The 24,003-nt window shown below is 34.1% G+C and overlaps 4 protein-coding genes across 6 annotated transcripts; 3 read left to right on the forward strand and 1 right to left on the reverse strand.

Moving 5' to 3' along the window:
- On the reverse strand, positions 3,472 to 6,180 carry LOC18606023 (RNA-binding protein CP33, chloroplastic). 2 transcript variants are annotated; one of them, XR_001927075.1, is made up of 5 exons: positions 5,771 to 6,180; positions 5,552 to 5,650; positions 4,749 to 5,036; positions 4,010 to 4,213; positions 3,472 to 3,820 (listed from the first exon to the last, which is right to left on the reverse strand). XR_001927075.1 is itself a non-coding variant. In XM_018117287.1 (4 exons), exons 1-4 carry the CDS (start codon positions 6,122 to 6,124, stop codon positions 4,109 to 4,111), a joined length of 846 nt encoding a protein of 281 aa, XP_017972776.1. In that variant the 5' UTR covers positions 6,125 to 6,180; the 3' UTR covers positions 3,472 to 4,108. The 2 variants fall into 2 exon arrangements, 1 of the variants encoding a protein (XP_017972776.1); XM_018117287.1 differs by having other exon boundaries at positions 3,472 to 4,213.
- LOC18606013 (inositol oxygenase 4) lies at positions 8,759 to 11,051 on the forward strand. Its single transcript, XM_007039393.2, has 10 exons — positions 8,759 to 9,065; positions 9,166 to 9,271; positions 9,383 to 9,464; positions 9,587 to 9,791; positions 9,889 to 10,001; positions 10,109 to 10,231; positions 10,339 to 10,408; positions 10,511 to 10,589; positions 10,679 to 10,760; positions 10,841 to 11,051. The coding sequence occupies exons 1-10, from the start codon at positions 9,032 to 9,034 to the stop codon at positions 10,865 to 10,867; spliced, it is 921 nt and encodes a 306-aa protein (XP_007039455.2). The 5' UTR covers positions 8,759 to 9,031; the 3' UTR covers positions 10,868 to 11,051.
- Positions 11,614 to 13,266, forward strand: LOC18606024 (protein TORNADO 2). Its single transcript, XM_007039414.2, has 2 exons — positions 11,614 to 12,301; positions 12,856 to 13,266. Exons 1-2 carry the CDS (start codon positions 11,804 to 11,806, stop codon positions 13,165 to 13,167), a joined length of 810 nt encoding a protein of 269 aa, XP_007039476.2. The 5' UTR covers positions 11,614 to 11,803; the 3' UTR covers positions 13,168 to 13,266.
- On the forward strand, positions 13,535 to 15,617 carry LOC18606025 (protein TORNADO 2). Of its 2 annotated transcripts, XM_018117286.1 has the most exons (3): positions 13,535 to 14,127; positions 14,253 to 14,811; positions 15,008 to 15,617. In XM_018117286.1, exons 1-3 carry the CDS (start codon positions 14,060 to 14,062, stop codon positions 15,326 to 15,328), a joined length of 948 nt encoding a protein of 315 aa, XP_017972775.1. In that variant the 5' UTR covers positions 13,535 to 14,059; the 3' UTR covers positions 15,329 to 15,617. The 2 variants fall into 2 exon arrangements, with proteins under 2 accessions (XP_017972775.1, XP_007039477.2); XM_007039415.2 differs by having other exon boundaries at positions 13,535 to 14,811.

Consider the following 24,003-nt stretch of genomic DNA (forward strand, 5'->3'; position numbering starts at 1 on the left):
TCTTGACCTCAGTGAAATGAAGCTCCAGGGCAAGATGTAGTAGCCTTTTTCATGTTATATAATAATAGAAAAGCGCAACAGAATAAAAAAAGTAGGAATATTTCCTGAGACACTAGACATAATTATCCCAAGAAAAATAAAACGTAATGCTCCATTGTCTCTTCTAAATGCATCAAATTGTTGCTGTGGGGGCCTCGGCAAAAGATCTGTAAATTCTGACCGAGATGAGCATCTATTCTCCCACATTTCATAATCCAAGTGCCACTTCTTTTCCTAGCCATTGAAGCAAGGGACTTCGATTTTCTTACAATAAGACTAAGGTAGGAGCAAGTAAAAGAAAGATGGAACTCAGGTGACACCCAGAATGTTTAATCAAAAAATGACACAAAACTGTTTTCCAGGTCGATTCAAAGATATGAAATGACTTTTCTTTACTAGGTAAAGTTGTTGTCAAAACTAAAGATATAGAACAATGAGAAATAGGCGGTTTTAGTCAATGAAGAAGCTTTCTTTTAGTCAAGTGTGGTGACCAAGAAGCCTCTTTCTCTCTAACCAAACATCATAGTGTCGTCTGCCTTTTCTCTTCTTTTCATTTCTGCTTTATCAGTGGTCTCTCTCTCCAAAGTCACACCAATCCTCTAAACCCTCAGTGGCCTATCATAGTGACCTATTAACTTTAATAATCTTTGCCACCGTTTCTTTTTTGCACTTTCCAAAGCACCATTTGTATAAACTTCTGATAATCTTATGCAACCAGAGAACCATTGTCTCACCAACCCGTCAAAAAATAGTTTGTAAAAGAAGAAGCAGGGAATGGAATTTTATGATACAAAGAGATAGATGTGCCCACCATACCCACCATAGGGAGATAGGTCTGAGATAGCATAAGATTCCAATTAACTAGGAGGAGAAAAAGTAGATTAAATTAATCATCAAAAATTTGAAAAGCCTATGATCATTATGTGTTAAAACGATTCTGATAAATGTAATCATAACAAGAATAATACTAATAATAATAGTAAGATATTACCGAATTAGAATATAGATGTCCTTTTTTTTAAAAAAAAGTTCTGTTTAAAGTATAGGTATTTAACATGATCATGTTCCACAATCCACAATAGTATCAGTTGAAGTAAAAAGTTTGCTGTAGAAACTGATAAGAAGTGCATTCCTGAGGTGGAAGACGAAAAGATAATAGTTCCAGCCATGCGCAGTGAAAAGCAATCAATGCAAATGATAGAAATTAACATTCAAACATCCGAGTCTCAAGGAGTAATGAAATGTTTGATGGCTGGAAAAGAGTCTGGGTAAAAAACATATGGGGGGTGGGGGAAAGGGGTTTTTATGCAGTGCTGTGCTCTTATTGAGAATATATGAAAGAAGAGAAAGCATCTTATGAAATGGTAATTTCATGTCAACTGAACATTGTTGAGGTCAAAATGACATGTGGGTTGGGCCGACTGGAAGGATTTTCTGGTCGGGTCGAATGGTGATTTTCTCTTCAAATTTAAGTCAATATGTGTTTGGGAAAGAGGAGGCAAGAGGGAGAGAGAGTGAGATCATGTGTTTTGGGACGTATACTCAAATTTATATATAAAAAAACAGGTGTTTATTTTAACAATTCATCATACGAATCGCTAATGATAGCTGTCAGAAATATTTTATTTTTATATAATCATAAATCTATGAAATACATATTAATAAAAGTACTTGATAAATCTTTACTTGATTAGGTTTAAAGTCTCATGATACGGTATAACAAACATAAGTATGATCCACGTAATTCATAAGTTACATTGTCAAAAGACACAAATTTCTTTTCTTCCCTCTTGTCTATCTTGAGCCCATTAAAGGAAGAAACAAGTGGGAGACTTCGTGTGGGCGCAAGAACATGCGAAGTGTGAATACCATTGCTAGAGTGATTGATGAACTGGCATGCCAAGTTGCAAGGAGTCGTGCCTGACTCCCATTGCAAAGGAAACTAGGAAACACCATACGATCCCACAGAATTGTGGGGTTGCTTATTTCCTGCAGAATTCAGCATTCAATGGCTTCTGGTGCGCCACTATGTTATAATATAGCTAAGAGACACTGGAGACGACTAAATTTGAGTCTTATCAACAAAATTAAATGGTGAAATGAAGAGAAGCCGCTTTTTGGCCAACCATTAAAATCAATTCCCCAACCTCCAGATGGCAACATCATCTCTCAAAACTGATCACTTTCAATCTTTAAAACGGATGAACAACGTGAAGCTTGCTTAAGTCCATAAAACCTTTGGTCCTAGGAGAGTTAGCAGTTAGCCATTATTATTTATTAATTACTATTCTAAAACACTATGCACATAATAATTAGTTTATGCTTCAAAGCCTCATAAATTTACGAAGGCCATTTTTCAGCTTATACGGCTGCAACGGCCTCATTGTTTATGCCGTCTCAACAACCTGATTGCACATTGCAACCCTACTGGATTTCCTTATTAATGCAGAAGGCTACTCGACCATGAAAGAACGGCAAGATATAGTTTTCACTATTCACTCTTTTAGATAAGAAAGTGAAAATTGGAAAGACAGGAAGATTGAAACACTACTTTCTGGCATCCAATAAAAGTAGAATCTTGATGAACTTGCACGCAAGACTTCAAGTTGGGTATGATCAGCATTTCCCACAATTATGCGTTCACCAGTCAAAACATGGTCCAAGTTAAAACTGCTCTTGGTATTCATATATTGCATAATTAAGCTAAAAAGGAAAAAGGGTGAACCTAAAAGGCAGTTTGTATGCTCAACTACATCATAAAGATACTGTGGCCGCAAGGAATTATTCAGACTCCAAGAGTAATTGGCAACAAAAGGCAAAACTTTAAGGTACAATGATAATAAAGTCGCATGGTACAGCCAACCTGCCACAACTTTATAAAATTGAAATATATAGCACATACACATCTAATAACAAAAATGTAAAAATGACACATGCACTGTAATCTGATTGAACAATGACACTGGCATAACTAATGTCAACATGCTTTGTTCACAGATAAAACAATAAAGAGAAGGTATACACACTTTTCACAAGAATACAATAGGCTAATATCCTATCCTGCCATATAATTTTTGTGACATTAGCACAAAAATTTTCACAGATTAATACTATGACCTTCTATGATGCAAGAGACAAAGGCAATTTAAAAGGAATTTCCATGAAATCGTACATGCAATACAAAGCAGAGAAATTTAACAAACTTAATGAAATGAGGAAAAAAAGGTAAAGTTCACCAATGAAAAAGGATGAATTATTAGGTGAAGTTAAGCTGACTAGGCTAATGAAGAAGCATTTTCATTTTTTCCAACAACCACCAGCCGCCAACAATAAGAGGAAGTAAACACTGTATTCTCATCCCAAAAGAAATCAGCTGGTAAATGGAAAATTAAAAATAAATAAAACATTAGAAACCTCGACAGAGACAATTCATTGGTGACATAAAGGATGAAGGCTTCATAGATGTTATTCCAAAATGTTGGATGGATCTTGACTAAGAATCCACGACAAGAAACACTTGAACAAAAATTGATCTGACAACATATAGACTAAATCAAACCGATCCCACTTGTTAAGAATTTGGAGATATGATGGCATCTCATGGAAAGTCAAATTATCATGCAATAACCACAAGGTTGCTCTGAAAACTAATTACCCGCACAACATCGCTCCCCCTACTCTTTCTTATAACCAACCCTTTCATTAGCTACCAGCAGAGGTCAATGGATTAGCTCCAATGCTCCATGCCACATTTCATTTTTTAAGACAAAATACCTCATATCTGCATAATGCGACCAAAGCAAGGTGTTAAAATGGAAAGCTGGAATAGACATTTCTCTAAATAATCATTCAAGACAAAACAATTCCCATCTTATCAATTGAATATATGTAATATGCATAATAAATAATATGGAACTTTATAAAGATACAAATAAAAGGAGAATTAGAGAGAATGTAAACATTTACAGACCACTTCTATAGGCAGGTGACAAAACTTTCGACTTAAGTCTCATTTGTACACTAATTTGCAAAAGAAGGAGAAAGATGAGGTCCAAGCGAAGATCTAAGACTAGTCAGTTTGACCCTCACGCTCCTTTTCCTCTTTCTTTTCACCTCCAGATTCATCAACATTCCTTTCACTGAATTTTAAACGTAGAGGCCGATCCATCAATTCCTACAAAAAGAAGAATGATGAATTCCTTAAAACCATTTTTTAAGAAAAAGAACAATAAATGCCAAAATATTGGAGCTAACAAGATCAAAAGGCATTGATGTATGACAATGTTTATGGTCAAGCTGGTTCTTGACTTTACAGCTTATGGTTGTTTTAGGTTACAAAATCAGCTAGTAACAATTAAGAGGTAAGGGTTCAGATTTATGCCTGAGACTTGAAAGGAGAGAAAAGTGTAGCTATCTAGTAAGAATTATAACAAGGTGGAAGCTATTAGTGTGACTACAGAGACAAGTTTCTGTGAAGTGATATATGACACTTTTTATTGACAGAAAACATCAAACTTATGTCCTAGACAATCTCACAATACAAAAGAGTTCTACTCAGCTACCACCTTCATAAGCCTCAACACAAATGTAGTTAGCCTAGGGATCATATAAACCAACATTTAAGGTCTATGGAAAGTGTTTTCCAATAACAAGCATTAAATTGTGCAAAAGGATGCAGAGTGCTGAAAAGATGGATTCAATTTGATTACCTTCCCATTTAGAGTAGAAATTGCAGCGTCAGCTTCCTCCTTTGTGGCAAATGAAACAAAGCCATACCCGGCAGACTGTCCTGAAGGGGTACCAAAAATAACCCTAGCTGCAACTGGGTTAAAGGCAGAGAAAAATTCTCTGAGATGACTAGACCTAACTTTCCAAGCAAGATTGGACACATAAAGCTTATGGTGCGTCTCACGAGGAGGAACAATTGGCTGTGGAGAAGGTGAAGGTTTCTTGAATCTCCTAGCAAACTCTACCCTAATAATTCTCGCTGACACTTCCTGCACCAGAAATCATACATCAACATGCAGAATAAGATACATACAATGGAAAGCAATTCTCTTGTTTTATTCCTGATGACAATGTATTTCTTTTTCCTTTTTCATTTTTTGCTCCACCACAAGCTCATACAACAAAGGTAACCCTCAGCCTTCCAGAAACCAACACTCCCATGGAAACAGGCTCAAACCCAGAGTTTTAAAAGGAACTCTCCCTTAAAAGAAGAACAGGTGCTAATTAATTCACAGGACATAATTGAATGTCTTAAGAATTATTAATCATTCATGTATACACCTCAAAAAGACTATCACAAAAGATTTCTTTTAGTCCAATGTAACAATGAAAATGTGTAAAAGGATTTATATTTTCCCTCGGGAAATAAAAAACCAAGTTGATTAACCTTTCAGAGAATAAATGAGAGAAATTAAGTAAAGATTATAGAAGACAAATTAGCCTTTAATCATAAAAACCAAACAAAAGACTAAATAAAATTAAAAAAAAAAAAAAAAAAACTTACATGAGAATCGAGTTTATCGACAGCAGCCTGAGCTTCTTCTCCAGAAGCCATTGTCACAAATGCAAAGTTCCTACTTCTTCCATCTTTTTGCTTTATAATCTAAATGGCAATCCACATAACCAAAAAACCCATATCATAAATCATTACAAAAACTAAAAAATAATAAAAAAGGCAATTAATTTAATAAAAAAACAAAAGTTTTATAGAGAAAGAAAGAACCTCAACATCTGTTACGTTTCCACATTGGCCAAAGAGATCTTTGATATCAGCAACCGTATAAGACCATGGCAAATTCAACACAAAAAGCTTTCTTTTCACATTTGATTTCTGGGTTTTCTCTGTTTCAGCCTCTACATTTACTTCCTGAACTGTAGAGCAGAGTAGAAAGCCCGGCTTCTTTCTGGAATTGGTTAAAGAAGAGATGGAGAAACTGTGGGAAAGGATAGAGGCAGACTTGGAAATGCCGGAAGTTAAGCAAGAGAGTTTTGTGGGTTTGGGACACAAGAGGGATTTGGAGGAAGAAGAAGGGCAACGTGCGAAGGAGAGTCCTGCAACTGCTTCAACGGCCGCCATTGTCTTAGAGTTTTCGAGTTTTCGTCAGCAGGAAAGATTTCAAGTGGATAACAAGAGTTGAGATTTTTATTTGGCGGGTTAACATGGTCATTTCCTTTTCTGATTTTTTCTTTAAAAAAACGAAATTATGCAAATTGAGAGAAAATGACAAAAAAGAAAAAGGAAAAAAAACAAACAAAAAATGATCTGCACTTTCAAAAAAAAAAGGAAAAGCATTTTTTTTTTTAAAAAAGAAAAATTAGTATAGATATTTAAATAGAAGAAAAGTTAACTCGAATTAGATTGTTAATATTCTTTCAAGATGAATGTAATCTAAATTCAGAACAATCCATCTATGTTTTATTTTGTAATTTGAAAATGTATTGATCAACATTAATTCTCATCTTACTTTTTAAGTTATTATAGAATTTGAATTCAATCTTTTTATAAAGTTTATAACTTTTTAAGTTATTATAGAGTTTTGAATCTATTTTTTTGCATAAAAACTATAACTTTTTAAATTATTATAAAATTTTAAATGCATTTTTTATAAAAATTATATTTGATGCATTAACATAAAACCATAATATAATCAACCCATTCTACTTAAGGACAGACCTCTCTCGTACATTAAAAGTCACTCAAAGCACTTAACAACGCTAATATACCCCCTCTGCACAGAATTTTGATTTTTGATTCATTAGATGCTCGGACTTTTCTTTGTTTATTATGGTTCAAAAGAGAGAAAATAAAAAGGGCATTTAATAAAGGGATTTTTTTTTTACAAAATAGAGAGACAAATTGAAAAAGAAAATTAGAGTAACATTTTTATCTAATTAAAAATTTTAAATTATGAATATTTATATTTAAGGACTTCTTAACTTTCAATTTTGTTTAATAGTAAGGTGTCACTTTTTTATTGATGAATTGTGTATCAAATATAAATATTTCTAAGTTAAATTATACAATTAGTCATTATATTTAATTTTTATACAATAATTTGTAAAAATTAAATTTTTGTATTTTTTTAAATTAATAATATAAATCTAATGTATTAAAAAAAATTTATTATCTATATTGATATGATGTTCGGTTGTATTGACGTAATATTTTTTTATTAATGTGATATTGAATTTAATGACATAACAATGATGATGTGGTATTTCACAAATGATGTAATAATAATGTAACCAATAATTGACATATATTTTAAAAGTGTGAAAATGAAATTATCTAATGTGAACTAATAGTTCTAAACATGATTAAAAAAGAAACAAATAAAAAATATAAATAAGTTTTTAAGATTTAGGGAAAGAGTATTATAAGATGAGGAATTGAATTTCTATAATTTAGAATTTAAAGTAGTAAAAAGAGTATTGTGAAATAGATAAAAAATATCATGTCATCATTAACAGGTCATCGTATTCATGTGAATACCGTGTCAACATAAATAATAAAAAAAATTTATTACTATTAATAATTGAATTGATCTTGTCAATTTTAGAAAGTATAAAGATTTAATTTTTACAAATTATTATATAAGCACTAAATTTCCCATTTAGTTAAATTATGGAGCTAATTGCATAATTTTAACCATCTTTTTAATATACCTTTTCCAATATTATAATAATAATCTTGAATTCTAGTTAAATTAAAATACATAAAATTTAGTTAGATTAGTACAATTAATCTTTGCTTTTAATTAGATTAGGATATCAAATACTAATCAAACTAGGGTAAGGCTCCTATTAATTGGCCTGAATGTTAAAATATATTTTTAAGTTAAGAGTGAGTTTATTGAGCACTTGAATATAGAAAGAGTGATTTTGGTGTAAATAAGATAAAAGGTTGTCATTGTATTAGGCTTAGGTCATAAAAAGATCGAATCAAGTAAATAGATCTTGGGTGATTCTTTAAAGATTATTCTTTTATTTTCACAACATCGAAACATGCACATGTTCTATAATTGAAATTTTTGAATTCGATTTTTTTCTTTTAAATACCAAGTAAGTTTCCATTACCTTAAACTTTCCATTATGAAATTGGAAATTGGGTTAATATCATGCCTAGCCAAAATAGTTTTTATGTCTTCAATTCTTGAAATCAATCGTGAATTTTACATGTGCCCAAGGAAGGGATTAAATTTTCGAGGATTCAAATTAAGCTTAATCTTCCCTTGATTTCATACCCATCAGAATAGTCAAAAACATCAATTTGGCACATCTATGGTATCCCAAATTTACACTAAAAAACAACATGATCAAAGCCTTCAAAATCAAACTAAGAAATGTGTGGTATATGTAGCAATTTTTATGCAATGACAACAGCACCATGTAATTTAACAAATATTCCCTTCTTTGGCTTCTTTGGATGTTTGGAATTCAAATGGCACGTTCTAAGGTTACCAAATTTGTTCACAATTAGGATATACTCAAAATTATCCATTTACATATCTCCCATGACTAGATGCCACATCCTTTCCTACAAAATTTACCCTCCCATTCAGAGAGGAAAAAAAAAAAAAGATAAGATCTGTCCACGTATATTTGAATCAGCCAAAGATAAATATGGTTTAGAAATTGGATCAGGTCACGGCTTAATATAGAAGCCATATAGATTTTTAAGAAATTTTTGCCAAGATTAGCTGGATACACTTTGGATGGATTTTTTGTTTTGAATAATCCAGATTTGCTAAAGATAAAATGAAGGAAAGAATCCATGTACAAATTTATTTCCTGATTTTGAAAGGATTAGGTTTGTAGTAAATGGAAAGTGAGATTTTCTGTTTACGATTCCAGGTGTTCTCAGATATCTCCAAAGGACTCCCTAGCATTCTTGTATAAATTCCCATTCTGACAGTCTCATTTGTCACAACATCCATTGCCTTCTCTTGATTCTCTCTTACCTTCGTTGATTGCAGTACTGAAGATGACTATTTGCATTGAGAGTCCTGAACTAACAGGTATTTAATCTGCTTTTCATCTCCATCCCAATCTTTTATTTAAGATTCAATTGTGATCATTTTGTTTTAATCTTATAGTGTCTTTTAATTATTTGTTTAGCGGCTACTCTAGGAGACGAGAAGAAGATGCAGACTGATGCTGATAAACTGGCATCAAAAGAAGAATTTGCAGTGCCCGAAAACAATGCTTTTGGGAAGTCATTCAGGTAAATTAATTATTTTCTTAAACTTATATCTCAGGTTTATGTTATGGATATAGGTTCCTGGAATATCCAATGAACAAGACTCGATAATGGGTGAAATTAATGGTTTGGCAGGGATTATGAAGCAGATGGTGAAAGGAAAGACATTGTCGAGCAACACTACAAATTAAGTCATATCAACCAAACCTATGATTTTGTAAGTAAATTTTTATACAAACAATACATAAATATATATATATATATGTATCTAATTAAACAAATAATGGATGACGGTGTAAGTTATTGCTTAGGCATTGACTACTTTGCAAACAAATGTAGGTGAAGCGGATGAGGGAAGAATACAAGAAGCTTGATAAGGCAGAGATGGGAATATGGGAATGCTGTGAACTTCTCAATGAGGTTGTGGATGACAGTGATCCTGACTTGGATGAACCTCAGATTCAGCACTTGCTGCAGAGCACTGAAGCAATCAGAAAAGACTATCCTGAAGAAGACTGGTTGCACCTGACTGCTCTTATTCATGGTAAACACCCCTTGGATAAGAAGAAATTAATTCCCTTTTATCTTCACCCGATAAAATTTGACAATTAACTTACTTATCCGATTCCAACACGTTTCAGATCTTGGAAAAATCCTTGTTCTTCCAAAATTTGGAGGGCTACCTCAATGGGCTGTTGTTGGTGATACATTCCCTGTTGGATGTGCTTTTGATGACTCCAATGTTCACCACAAGGTTTTTGAAATCTTTGCTTTGATCTTTAATCATTTTACCAATTGAAAATATCAGGTTATATGATCTTAACTCAAATGAATTTATAATTTCCAAAATTTTTGCTGCAGTATTTCAAGGAAAATCCTGACTTCAACAATCCAAATTACAACAGCAAAAATGGGGTCTACTCTGAAGGATGTGGGCTTGACAATGTGCTCATGTCATGGGGGCATGATGACTATATGTACATGGTGTGCATTTCACTCCATCAATCAACCCTCCAAACTAAACTCACTTAAGTCTCTCGATACTGTTTTTTGCACAAGTTTTAGTTAATATCTATCTCAAAATCTTTTAGGTGGCCAAGGAAAATGGAACCACATTGCCTTCTGCAGGATCGTTCATCATCCGATACCATTCCTTCTATCGTAAGCATTCACAATCAAGTTGATTTCTTTCATGCGATTACTCACAAAAATTTTTGTTCAATTTAACTGATAGTATCATTTTCCTTCCCGTCTTGCTTACAGCATTGCATAAGCATGGAGCGTATACCCAGTTGATGAATGAGGAGGATAAGGAGAACATGAAATGGCTTAAAATATTCAAGTAAGTGTCCTCTCCCTTCTTCAATTTGTTATATTATTATTTTTTTTTCGGTAAAAGCTTATTGACTTGCTTTTATAAAATCTTGACAGCAAATATGACCTCTACAGTAAGAGCAAAGTTCTGGTTGATGTTGAAGAGGTCAAGCCATATTATGAATCTCTTATTGCAAAGGTAAGCTCCATTTCCTTTTTCCTTATACTCAGAGCTTATGTCTTCAAAGACAATTAATTTTTCTGAAAAATTGTTTGCAGTATTTTCCAGCAAAGCTAAACTGGTGAAACTTCAAGGCTCTAAGAGGGGATTGCTGCAGCTGCAAAGCTTGTCCTGATCTAAAGAGAAGTCAGTAGGACGACTGGATGAAGTAAAATGTCAATTAAAAAAGAATTGTTGTATATATTTTAATAAAATTCTTGAATCTTAGCTTTGATTTTTATCTCAAATTTGTTTTGGGTTGTTGTTCTATATTTTTAACTCCGTCATTTTTGTGCCCAAATCCATTCTAATATAGGGACGATCTCCACTAACAAATTAACGCACAAATTACCATTTAAACAGGCCCTTCTGCCCCATGCAAATGGACCAAAAACAGAAAAGATGCACTTTTAATTCAACAAGGCATAAGCCTGTGAAATTTGGCTGAATCAGAAATGCGTGGTGTGTTTCTTGTACAAGTCGTCAAACGAGTTCAACGTTGCAAGAAAGAAGCAAAGCCTAAAGGTAGCAGGAAAGCAAAAACCAAAGCATAATCTTTGCAGGTTCAAGCCTAAAGCCTAAAGGCATTTGGGAGTTGGGACGCATAACCGTCTTCTTTCTAAGTATTCGTCTTTTTCTTTGCTCTTTCCTTGGTAAATACTATAGTTGTGGACAACTAATCTCTTTTGTTTCATTTTCTTCCCATATCCTGTACAAGGTATTCCTTTTCAAAAAGTGGTACCCAAAGTGATTAGACTTGAAGACCTAAATGCCCCTTTAAAAAATTGTTATCAATTTTGCTTTACTAGCTTTCATGGATCCAAGGCAAAGAACAAAAACTTGTGGGGTTGCATGACAAAAGCTGCATCGTGCAGCCAATTTTTTCAACACGTATATCTTTACTCGAGGCAATTCCCTTTCCTTTTCATATATTAGAAATTTTCTTTTTTTGAGTCTTTTTCATTATTAGATCTCAAAACAACACCCCAGATAGCTCTTGACAGAACAATTCTCCAAACAAAATGGCATTAAGCAACAATGTCATCGGTGCAATCAACTTTGTTGCTATGCTGCTCTCAATTCCAATCATTGGTGCCGGAATCTGGCTTGCAAATCAACCAGACAATTCTTGCGTGAAGATTTTGCAATGGCCTGTTATAGTTTTGGGGGTCTTAATCTTGGTTGTAGCTATCGCAGGCTTTATAGGAGGGTTCTGGCGCATCCCCTGGCTCCTTATCGCCTACCTTGTCGGCATGCTCATCCTCATCATATTGCTTGCATGCTTGGTTGTTTTCATCTATATGGTTACCATTAGAGGTTCAGGCCACCTTGCACCTAGTCGCGCGTACTTGGAATATCATCTGGAAGATTTTTCAGGCTGGCTTCAGCGAAGAGTCAGAAGTTCTTACAAGTGGGAAAGGATAAAAGTCTGTCTCAGCTCGACAGAGATGTGTGCCCAGTTGAACCAGAGTTATACAATGGCTATAGATTTCTTTAATGCTCATCTAACTCCAATAGAGGTAAATCTCAGTTTCTCTGCTTAGTTTCAGATCATTCCATAAATCCCAAAGCCGAATATGGACTTCTATACGATCAAACCTTTCTGCTTGCTAGACTTATCCGCAGTCCCAACGGTCTATATGATTATTTCCTGATTTTAACATCTTTCGAAATTTCTCCTGTTATAGCCTCCGTAGCAAGGAATTTAGGCAATGTCTGCTTCTTAATATTACTTCAAATCTATTTGCGGAAATCAATAGCAAGAAACTTAATTTAAGGTATATGAGGACATGAATCTTAATGTATTGCAATACTTCAATATGGGGGCTATGCTATTTTTGAAATCTCCTACTTTTTTTCTGTCAGAATTCTTGAAATCTTTGGAAATTGGGAGTTTTTTTTTCCTTTGTTAGTCATGCTTAGCATAAAATCATCTGATCAGACCAAGTTTTCTAAGTATGAAAGTAAAGAACAATTGGACATGGTAAGGTAATTAGATTCTCCAACCACGAGTTAATCTTCTTTTCCAAAGTATTCTCATCTTATCTTTATTCTTTATGCCTTTTCTTTACAGTCTGGATGCTGTAAACCACCTACTGAATGTGGATACACGTTCGTAAATCCATCAAACTGGATCAGCCCCATCAACAACATAGCAGACCCGGATTGCATACAGTGGAACAATGACCAAACCCAACTCTGCTACAACTGTAATTCGTGCAAAGCAGGATTACTTGCAAATCTGAAGGAAGAATGGAGAAAAGCCGATATAATACTGCTTATAACTCTTATTGCTTTGATATGTGTATATTTGATAGGGTGTTGTGCCTTTAGGAATGCCAAAACTGAGGACATATTTCGAAGATATAAACAAGGTTATACGTGAGGATTCTAGGTGTAACCTGATCGTGGGGCCATTGGGGTTGGTTTGAATGGAGTTTTTGATTTTATGACTTTGTATAAGCAGATTCTTTCCTTGTTTACATGTGGTTGAAAAAGTGTGTTGGTACTGACGGTTTTCATTACAGGGTAGAAATTTTATGTAAAGCAGTGGTGAGCTGTGCGCGATATGCGGGTGGCATCGAAGATATTGCTTTTACTCAATCAATACACGAGAACATGGACTTTGAGGGTGGGGTTCATGACAAATTGTCAATCACTGTCTGACAAGATATAGAAAAATGTCTGCATTTCAATGACAAAACTAAGAAATTAATCATGCGCTTTCGGCACGAATCTCCATCACTTCTGCCTCTCTTCATGTAAATCTTAGTAGCTAAGTTTTGAAAAACACGATTACTTTTCCAGGAAATCATGAAGCATGGGGGGTAGAAGACCTGAAATTTGGAAAGAATTCTAAAATAGAGTAAGGCTAAACAAACATTGTTAAGCATGACTGGGAATGATACTCCTCCGAGAAACAATACCCCAAACTGATCTCCAGCAGTATGCTGAGCACTTCTAAGTATTATCCACCTTCACATCAATCTTCTCGTTGCTCTTTTACACAGGCCAAAATCCATTTTCCATATCTTCAAACATTGCAGACTCATGGAGTGTTTTATAGAATATTTGCTGTCTGTTTAGTTTCAGAACAATGAGAATTCGCCACAACTGAGCCATTTGCCCCGGAGTGTTGATGAATCTAGTTTGAACCCCTTGCAATTAAGTCATTATCAGCATTGCGATTTTCAGATTCTCAGGAAAATAACACTTGGTTAACATAAACAAATTCCGTCGAATATCAGGTGGAAATTAATACAAATTTTGCTTGCAAGATGTACAACACGGGAGATATATACAAGTTCAGATCTTTCCAAAGAAGGGATTCAAATCATCGTGATTTGTGCGCCTCTAGCTGCCTAAAATTGGATATTTAACATCATGATTCATGATCGTCAACATTTTCTTCATTATTTTTGCTCGCATTTTTCTCCAGTCTAAGCTATTCCATTTCCTGTTCATTATTAGATCTCACTCTCAGGCAACAAAGCCATCCCCAGAAAGATCTTCTCAGAATCCTGTCACCAAGATGGCAGCAAGCAATACCATCGTTGGTACAATCAACTTCATCACCTTGCTTCTCTCAATTCCAATCATTGGTGCTGGAATCTGGCTCGCGAACGAACCAGACAACTCTTGCGTGAAGATTTTGCAATGGCCTCTTATAATTCTAGGCATCTCAATCTCGGTCGTGGCTCTATTAGGTTTCGTAGGAGGGTGTTGGCGCATCACTTGGCTCCTCATCGTGTACCTTGTCGCCATGTTCATCCTTATAGTACTGTTTGCGTGCTTGGTTGTTTTAATTTATTTGGTCACCAAGAAGGGTTCAGGGCACCCTGCTCCAGGTCGCACGTACTTGGAACATGACCTTGATGATTTTTCTGGTTGGCTTCGTCGAAAAGTGGCAAGTCCTTATAAGTGGAATCGGATAAGAGCCTGCCTTAACTCGACAGATATGTGTTCTGAGTTAAACCAGAGATATCGCATAGCTCAGGATTTCTTCAATGCTCGGTTAACCTCTATACAGGTAAACTTCATTTCATCTTTTCAAGTTTCAGCTTTAACAATTTTCTAATGAAATTTCCAAAAGCAAAGAATTAGACAGAGCGATGTCCTTTGATTCTCCAAACCATGAACAATTATTCTTTTCAAAGGGTACCTATTTTGCATTTTTACCTTTATTCTTCTGTTCCATTTTTTTTCTCTTTTTATGTTCTTTACAGTATGGATGCTGTATGCCCCCAGCTGAATGTGGGTACACGTATATAAATCCAACGTATTGGCTTACTCCCAACAATACAGCAGCCAGCATGGATTGCTTGCAATGGAGCAATGACCAGATGCAACTTTGCTTCCATTGCGATTCATGCAAAGCGGGATTACTTGCTAACTTGACCAAAGAATGGAGAAGTGTAGACATCATATTGCTCATTACTCTTGTTGTTCTGATATGTGTGTATCTGATAGGATTTTGTTGTGCCCTTAGGAAATCTAAACCTGGAGATGGAGACACATCTCCCAGACGCAACAAGGAAAATACCTAGGACCGTCTTGATCTCCTTCCAACTACAATACTTGTTTTTGTTGTTTTTCTTCATTTTTAAGTTGCCATGTTGGAACTTGAAAGAGATGGGATTCATTTGGAGTTGGAACTTCAAATCCAAATATTATTTTTATCCATGTAAACTAGTAATTATCGAGATTTGGCTTTGAATGTTGTGTAAAGCTGAGTGCTGTTCCTTTGCGTGATTTGCGGAGGCAACCGAAAGATGATTGTTAATTTGTCTATCACGAGGAATTAGCAGGGCAGCAGCAAGTATTTGTGGGGTTTCAGCATTCATCTCCATCATTGTCTCTTTTTTTCTTTTTTAATTAAAAAAATTACTTTAAATAGTACTAATATATATTTAAATCTTATAAGGTTTTCTATAGCAAATTATATATAGCGATAAATTCTAGAAAAAATAACCTAATGTTAAATCATATTCAATGTTCTAGAGCTAAATAAATGTAAATAAATCGTATTTCTTCCATCTCAATTTCTTTATTAAAACCATTAACCATCTATATTATTAAAAAATTAATATAAAATACATCTCAAATCTTTTATTTAAATTTTTGTAAAATTTTAAAAAAAGACAACATTTGAAGACCATGAGAGTACTAAAATTTCTAACTTTATAGATGAACGAGGCATATTTGGGCTGGGTTTGTAAGTTTCATCACAAATGTACGTAAGCCATCCTGAACTCAGTCTACACAGGCGAAAGAGGATTTGGGCTTTCACCATTCATCACGAACTTCCCAAAACTGTTACACTGGACTATGACTCGTGTTGACCTGCTTTCTTGATTGGGTCTTTTCGTTTTCTGGATCTAAAAACAGCCCAACCTCTTCAGCAGCAGCGCTGAAAAACATCTCGAGAGTCCAGACAAGGACCCCTGCACACTTTCGTTTATTCGACTTTCAGTAGAAAAATACGAGAAGCTGGATTCTTAAATTTTTTTTCCGATAAGATTGTCCGCTTTACGTGGACAATAGCAATGATTTGTTTTGTTTCGATCATTGTCCCAACCCAAGGAAACAACAAGAATTCCCAACAGTGGAGCATTTGCTGGATGGTTTGGTGAACAGTGTTCCCGATGCTTGTCTTTGGTCGCATTTCAGTGTCTCATTCTAGAGCTTTTAGCAATGAATCAATCCTGTTCCGACTGGAATTTGCCAGATTCTAAGAAAATTATACCTTGTTAACATAAGTACAATTTCTGTCAAACATCACCTAGCTACAAATTTGAAGCCGTTCTATGAATCTGAGAAAAACTTTGTTTTGGATCCTGAAAACTACCCCAAATTGAGCAATCTTAAAGAGCATGGTATACGGACCTGATGACTTGAGCAAATCCGTTTCTTACAAGTCAGAAGGTCACATCTACAGAAGAAATTCAGGATTAGCGTCCCATTGAGACAAATTTTCTCTTCGAGTCCTATGATCTTCTAACAGGCCTAGGATTCTTCAACATTTTTATACCATAGAAATTACAGAATTAATTGAAACTCCCATAATAGAAATGTCATTCATGTCTGCTAAAATCGAGGCAATTATTTGCAGGGACTTTGACTCGAGTAAAGTTAAAGCCCATTGCTGAAGGCTGAAGACTCGTACGTTCTAGCCAGAGCGCACAAGCAACGGAAATTTCCTCGCCGCAACTTGCACTTCACGCGTAAGGGTGGGGCTGCTCGGAAGGACTGGACAGTTCGGAAGTGGGTCACTAAAGGACTCAGACTTGAAGGCTTCTTAATATAAATAATAATGGCCAAGGGAATATCATGAGTTCATCAATGTAAGCGAAGATGTTGACTTTGAAGTACAACCCCACCTCTTCCTACAAGTTCAGGTCAAAATAAAAATGTGGCTGTAAATGAACGCTGGCTTGAATTGAACAGGAATGAGGATACGAAGTTTCCATGCCTCAAAATTTGAATTATGGGCACAGGTTTTAAAATCAGAGATATTTTTGGTCAAGATGTGACTGGCCCTTCCCAAGGCTAAGCCTCGTGTAGGGAATTACGATAAAAATCCAACCATAAAATGTACCAACAGCCCTGAATCAGGCTCGTCACAACACTATCAAGAGACGGTTAATACCTAAACATTCAATACCAACGTGTGCAATTTGTCACGACATGCAAATCTTTGCTGAATCTCACATCCCTTGTGTTACAAACTAATATTGTACATTTATAAAAATCATATTTTTATTTAATAAATCAATATTTCGTGACAAATACACATGTTAGAATACAAAACATTCGTAATCCATAAACATCAAAATTTTTTTGAAACTTTTTTCCCATTTTGATAGCATTCCATTCCTGAAAAAATGGATTGTGTTAAATAACTAACTATTGTATACTCTTAAATATACGTACACCAACTTTGACTTTAGATAAATTAATTTAAGTCAGAGTTGACGTGTTTTTTCATGTTCTGAAATCTCAATTAATCGTTCACCAGTGCTTGCATTAAACTAGATTCCTGTCTCCTCTGCAAGCAATCTTGAATAGGCTTAGGTGACTCTTCTAAAATTTGAAGGCTGGATCGAAAAATCAACTGAATAATTGAGCCAACTCAAAACTACCCGGAAGTGATATATATATCTCTTCTTGAAGGTCAAGAAAATTAATGATATTGATATCTTACTTCTATTAAAATTCATTTGGTTGCCCTCAGGGAATGATGTCGAATTGAATTAATTGGCATTAATTAGGAGAAACTGGAATCCCATTTCAAGTCCTAGTCACACATGTCAACAGTAGGCTATGTTTAGAAATCAATGTTAGCATAAAACAAATCAGGCTCGAAAATGGACAAGCACCCGAAATTTACAAAACAGGTTGGAGTACCTAAACTAATTAAGGTGTTTTTAACATCAGAACTGACGAATATCTTAACTAAGGTTCTCAAATATTAACAATATGAAAACATAATAACCCAATTAATATTTATATTAAATAGTGGTATAATAGTTGAGCTTGATGAGTGATGACCCCACTTAACTCAAGTGGGACAATTAATGGTGACGACTCTTGCAGCCTCTTGTTGGTCAGATAATGCCACCCGAACCCTATCCAATAATGCCCCGAGTCACTCAACAAAAACTAAAAGCCAATCCATATCCAAATAATGAAACACGTTGGACTGTTGTTCAAAATCATATGCAATTCCAAAGGAGTTTGCTTTAGGGGCCGGAGAAGGAGGTCCCTCCAAGTTGTGTTCCATGACTGATTATTGAAAAAAATATGACCCCAACCCCACACATCGTGGGGTAGGGGGGAGGGGGTTGCATCATAATTTTTTTTTAACCAACTTTGGCATTTCGTAAGGGACCTAACATCAGTCTGTCTAGTGTTCCGTTCTTATCCACTTAATTGACATCTCCATGGCCTTGACAAAAAATTTATAAAAAAAAAAAATTGACTTGGCCCATTTTTTACATGGATGGACACCCCCGATCTCTTAATTTGTCCACAAGAAAATGGCAAATCTGTTGGTGACTTCGAATTTAGTATTATTGTTATAGAATTATGAATGTTCTTACACAAGTATTCTCGTCCAGGATTAGTGGGAATCGAAATGTTAGTCTTGGGATGAACATGATATGGGTTTCTTGAGGTTTGAAGAGAGAGAAATGACTCTAAGTGGATCAAATTTCATTGAGGAGACCGGATAAACTGGCTGACAAGTTGGTCGTGATTTACTAGCAATGAATTCAATGTCGACGGAAACAGAAAAAACAAATCTAGCTAAATTGCTCTTTCAATGAACAGAGATTTTCAAGGCAACCGTTTAGCGCATTTTAGGCCAATGTTTTTCATTGATCAGGAGCTATCCCTCCATCACGCCTCTCGGTGGACAGCCTCAGCCCCACTTCTCCTACAGCAGTGCCTGTTGTTCTTTATTTCTTTCAGAGGGAAGATGTTCAATTTTGATTAATCAATCAGGTTCTAGCTTTTTTCCAAACCAGCGCATATTCACCTCTGACTTCATTTCCATACGACAGATTCGGCTAACCTGGACTCTCCTCGCTCAATCCTGCCAGCATTTGGGGTTTGTCCTTTCCCTTAAAAATAAAAACAAAAATAAACAAACCCTAATAACAAATGAAGATATGAAAACTGAAAATGGGTTGTCCATTTCCTCAGATCATAAAACAAGTACAGCACATTTTAAAAGAATCAAAGCAGATGAAAAGTTGACAATTCAAAATTAATGGTGCCCAAAAGAAGAAAGAAAGGAAAAATCACAAACAGTACTAGTCAACAAAATAATGCACATCATTATCAGCTGAACTGAGATATCTAGAACCTATTCATGTCCTGAAAATATTGTTTTGTAGACAAAATTAGGTAATATCTTTGGTGAACTGATACTGGACACACCAATCAATGTGAAAGAATGGGATGCTCATGGACCCACAATTTAGAGATTGGGAAAAAAAAAATTGACAGATGCCCATCTGCTCTATATATCTAGCAAATAAGCATGGGATAAGAGTTAGTAAAACTAATGACATCATGGCTTAGGCAAATTGATTAAGATGGGTCCATATTCACTTATAGCAACACCCATTTGATGTGTATTTTATTGCATTAAAGGAAAGTGAAGGGTGCAAAATCACAAAAAAAAAAAAGCATAGCATCATGGATCATGCATTTCGTATGTAATACTAGAATGTTAGGGAACTTATTTTTTTTAAGGACTATATTTTTTTTTTAATTTTGAGAGATGGGGGGAAGAAAAGGAGTGATGGGCATTCCATCAAAAGCGACAAGCAAATCAACACAAAAAGGATGGTAGAGTGATATCAGTTCGCCACTTCCTTTTGAGCTTTTTTTTTTTTCCTTTTATGTGATATCCTACAAGGCCTCCACCATTGCCACTAACAACATTTATATCTAATTAAGATGAAATTAATCATAAAAACTTTCATCCTTTTGGCTAAGACCAAAAGCTGAATGAAGTTTGCTAACTTGTCCATTTATTCTTTTACAAAATCCCCACTTCGGTTTGCTTTTGATGGTCAGTTACATGGAAAAAATGCCCATTGGAAATAAATCCACATGTTTTTTGTGAGTAGACAGCAGGTTTTCATGTGATTTTGCGTCGTGGGTTTTTAGGTAACATAGCCACAAGGCTTGCTTCTCTGTCCTAAACAGACTTCCTCATCGGGGTGAAGCAAAGTGGAATGCACACATTACGCCTTCGAGTGCAAAGACTGCCGGACTGACAGTTCAGTTCCACCACCAATGTGCACTATCTTCCTTACTACTTGGCCCAGAGCAAAGTCGTTGCATAAGCAGCAAGGACAGAACACAACATTAGGATCCCCTAGGTTCCTGTGGCTTAATAGTCAATCCGCATGTATGTAAGGTTATTTGTAAATATGAAAGAGAAAAACAAAATTTGTTTATGCACAGAAATTATTTGCAATTTGTGGAAATGGCATTTCACACTTCCCAGTTCATAAAAGTAAATATCAATATCATATACGTAAAAAGAATTTATGTGAATTTATGTAACATATGTATATTTTTTCTGTTATTTAATTATTAAATTATAAATTCATACTTAATTTTACCGTTATTATATTTTAATTAAAAGAATTAAATTTCAAATTTTTAATCTTCAAAGTTTATCGTACCTATTAAAAGACTTAATATTATCTTTTGGTGAAAGGAGCAAATATAAAATTAAGCCTAACATAGACCGTACCGTAGTAAGGTCATTAAACAAGATTAGCTGATTAGGTATTGGCGAAATCTAGAATTGGTTAAGTGGTGGGCATGGCCTAGATGGGGAGAATGAAAGCAAATTGATATCAAATGCTACTTGTATTAATATTCCAATGAGAAAGATTTTTTTTTTTAATTTTGTGGTAAACTTAAAACTTTGTACCTTCCATTCCAACAAAGGTAAATTTTTTAACAAAAGCTTGGGCAAAATTATCAAATTTGAGAGTATTTGACAATTCAAACAAATATGAAATTAAAATTGATGATCTTGTTTTATTGAATATATAATTTTTGGTTTAAATTAACTAAGTCAAAAGAAAATATATTAATAAAAAACCAAAATTAGCTTGTCTGAGCCCTGAATTGAATGTTTATTTCTTCGGTACGAAGTTTTTAATGTACATACTTACTGGCAAGTTTTTCCTTTGACTTAATCCTATTCTATGCGAAAGTAGGTGCACTGCAATTTTTCCTACCCCCGAGGCCCAAGGTAGCCCCCTCCCCTTAGCCATATAAATTAACAAAAAAGAAAAAGAAATATCTTTTTATAACTAAATATACCTACTTTTTCATTTACTTTTATTTTCTTTCCTTTTCTTTTTTTTTTTTCTTGTCTATGCATCATTACATATAATCATTTCTTCATATTTTGATGGTATCATTTTTGCTTAACAAAAGATATACCACAGAAATTTAAAAGCAAAAGACCATTCATCAAAAATGAAAATAACAAAAAGAAAAATTCTAGGAAAATAAAAACCTCAAAAGCAACAAGCTGTCATTAATTTCACAACTTATTTTATCAAAAACATTTGATCGATAATTTTATATTAATTTTTTGAATTATTTTGAAAATTTAGATTTCATTCAATTCATGATAAATATATCAACATAACTAGGAGGAGGTCAGCCTCCAACCACCAAAACAAATGAATTCTTTCGATCGAGCAAAATAAATTTCACAACAATCCAATTCTTACTAAAATCATTTTATTCACATTTTCTTTCCTTTTATCGAAACCATCCAGCATTCATTACTTTTGAAAAAAGGTAAAAGAAATAGTCCCTAAAAAAACATAAATAAATTAAAAAGAAAAAAGAAAAAAAGCAGCCCAAAAAGAATCCACATCATCATTCACCGATGGGTATTGGTTTTTTTTTTAATTTTGCCATTCTAAAAGAATCTTGTGGCGTATGGTAATTTCACACGTGGAGCATGATGCTTGGATACGTGGACGGTTCACATGGAATTCCCAACTCTTTCACCGAAACGTGGCAAGAGATTCTTCAATTTTCCGGCGTCAGCGTTGGGAAAGAATAAAAAAAAAGGAAAATAATCTCCAAAAAACGACAAATGCAGCCCAACTTGGAGCTGCTTATGTCCCCAAGAAAACCGGTAAAGTAATGCGCTCACGTGTCGCTTAATAACATGCTTAGATAAAGATCTTTAATTTTATATTAGTGTTTAATTTTATGAAAATACTTTTATAGAAGAATGGGAGTATGATTGAAATATAAATAATCTATTTTTGGTTGAATCTATCCACATTCTGGATTCTTCACGTTCTAGTATGCTTATTTTTTAGATTTATCTTTTTCATAAATTTTTAGATTCTATTTAAATGTTAATATTTTTTTACACCTTTTATCTCTAAATATTTATTCTTCTTTAAATTTTACAAAAAATAAGATAAAAATTTGTATTTTATATTAAAATTTTAAAAAAATTATAATATAAATGTTTAATGCTTTATAGTGTAAAAAATAAAAGATTATATGAAAAATTAATTTGTAATATAGAGAAAAGTAAGAGAATTAGGTGTTTAAAACTGAAAAAAAGACTTTATAAGCCAAAAAAAAGCAAAAATAAATGATAAATACAAAAATCATACAAAAAAATATAAGTGTACGTAATATTTTGAAGTATTAAAAAAATATTAAAATGTTACATATTTTTAAGAATTCATTATATGCCAATAATCATTTTACCTTTTGTGTCTAAAAAATCGAAAACAAACTTAAAAATTTCAATTTAACTTACCATCAAGAAAAAATAAAAAATACTAATGAGAAGAAAAGAATAATTCTAAAATATGTGCTTATTTTTCTGAAAATTTAAAAAAAACCCAGAAAAAAATTATGTAAAAAATGGTAAAAATCTGGGGTGTATTATTTATTAATTTATTTTGGATAAGGGCCAAAGTCCAAAGATTTGAGTTAAGTATCTAACGTGTGGTTGGTAAAATTAACAGCATGAAAAGTGAAACTTGAACATAAGAGAAGAGAGAGCGAGTGTGTGGCAAGGGCAGCTGCACCACATGGCAGAGTCACGTGTCCGACAGGGGGTTCTCACCACGTTAAGTTTATGACACTTTGCAGGTATTTATATAAACCCTGTATTTCAATTTGTCAATGTGAAAGAAGCAAGTCAAAGGTAGAATCAAAGGGGAAAAAGGTGGGCGGTAGAAAAAAAGTACCACCTGAAAAATATTTAACTGCTCAGTGCTCACGGTATTTGCCAGATCTTTCAGGAGACAGGTCACGGTATCTTTGTCATATCCTAATTAGCAAAAGCTAAAAGCAGAGGGAACACAAACCGTTTTCCCCTACTATAAATACCATATATTCTATGTCCTTGAATATTTATTTTTTTTATAAAAATTAAGATAAAAAAATTGATCTTAATATATTTTATATTAAAAATTTAAAATATTTTTCTGATATACATATTTACGTTCAATCAACCTTGATAAAACGTTTGCTATGTCTTTACAATGGTTTGATGATTGAAATGTGAGAAGAAAAAAAATAAGGGAGTAAAGAAGAGGGGGGCCTGATTCCAAAATGCGCCTATCAACTCCGGAATACACAGCACCACCAATCCAATGTGAGGGCATGTTTTTGTTGCTTATATGTTTATAAATGG

This window comes from Theobroma cacao, chromosome 3 (genome assembly GCF_000208745.1).
Source record: "Theobroma cacao cultivar B97-61/B2 chromosome 3, Criollo_cocoa_genome_V2, whole genome shotgun sequence".
NCBI classification, from domain to species: Eukaryota; Viridiplantae; Streptophyta; class Magnoliopsida; order Malvales; family Malvaceae; genus Theobroma; species Theobroma cacao.

What these genes read in the sequence shown, in the direction of transcription:
- LOC18606023 (XM_018117287.1), bottom strand. Translation starts at nt 6,124, where the DNA reads ATGGCGGCCGTTGAAGCAGTTGCAGGACTCTCCTTCGCACGTTGCCCT. An exon ending in GAAACGTAACAGATGTTGAG is followed by an intron (nt 5,651 to 5,770) that starts GTTCTTTCTTTC and finishes ATTGCCATTTAG; the next exon opens with ATTATAAAGCAAAAAGATGG. An exon ending in TTTCTACTCTAAATGGGAAG is followed by an intron (nt 4,214 to 4,748) that starts GTAATCAAATTG and finishes TTCTTTTTGTAG; the next exon opens with GAATTGATGGATCGGCCTCT.
- LOC18606013 (XM_007039393.2), top strand. Translation starts at nt 9,032, where the DNA reads ATGACTATTTGCATTGAGAGTCCTGAACTAACAG. An exon ending in CCGATACCATTCCTTCTATC is followed by an intron (nt 10,409 to 10,510) that starts GTAAGCATTCAC and finishes TCTTGCTTACAG; the next exon opens with CATTGCATAAGCATGGAGCG. An exon ending in ATGAATCTCTTATTGCAAAG is followed by an intron (nt 10,761 to 10,840) that starts GTAAGCTCCATT and finishes AATTGTTTGCAG; the next exon opens with TATTTTCCAGCAAAGCTAAA.
- LOC18606024 (XM_007039414.2), top strand. Translation starts at nt 11,804, where the DNA reads ATGGCATTAAGCAACAATGTCATCGGTGCAATCAACTTTGTTGCTATG. An exon ending in CTCATCTAACTCCAATAGAG is followed by an intron (nt 12,302 to 12,855) that starts GTAAATCTCAGT and finishes TTTTCTTTACAG; the next exon opens with TCTGGATGCTGTAAACCACC.
- LOC18606025 (XM_007039415.2), top strand. Translation starts at nt 14,173, where the DNA reads ATGATCGTCAACATTTTCTTCATTATTTTTGCTCGCATTTTTCTCCAG. An exon ending in CTCGGTTAACCTCTATACAG is followed by an intron (nt 14,812 to 15,007) that starts GTAAACTTCATT and finishes TGTTCTTTACAG; the next exon opens with TATGGATGCTGTATGCCCCC.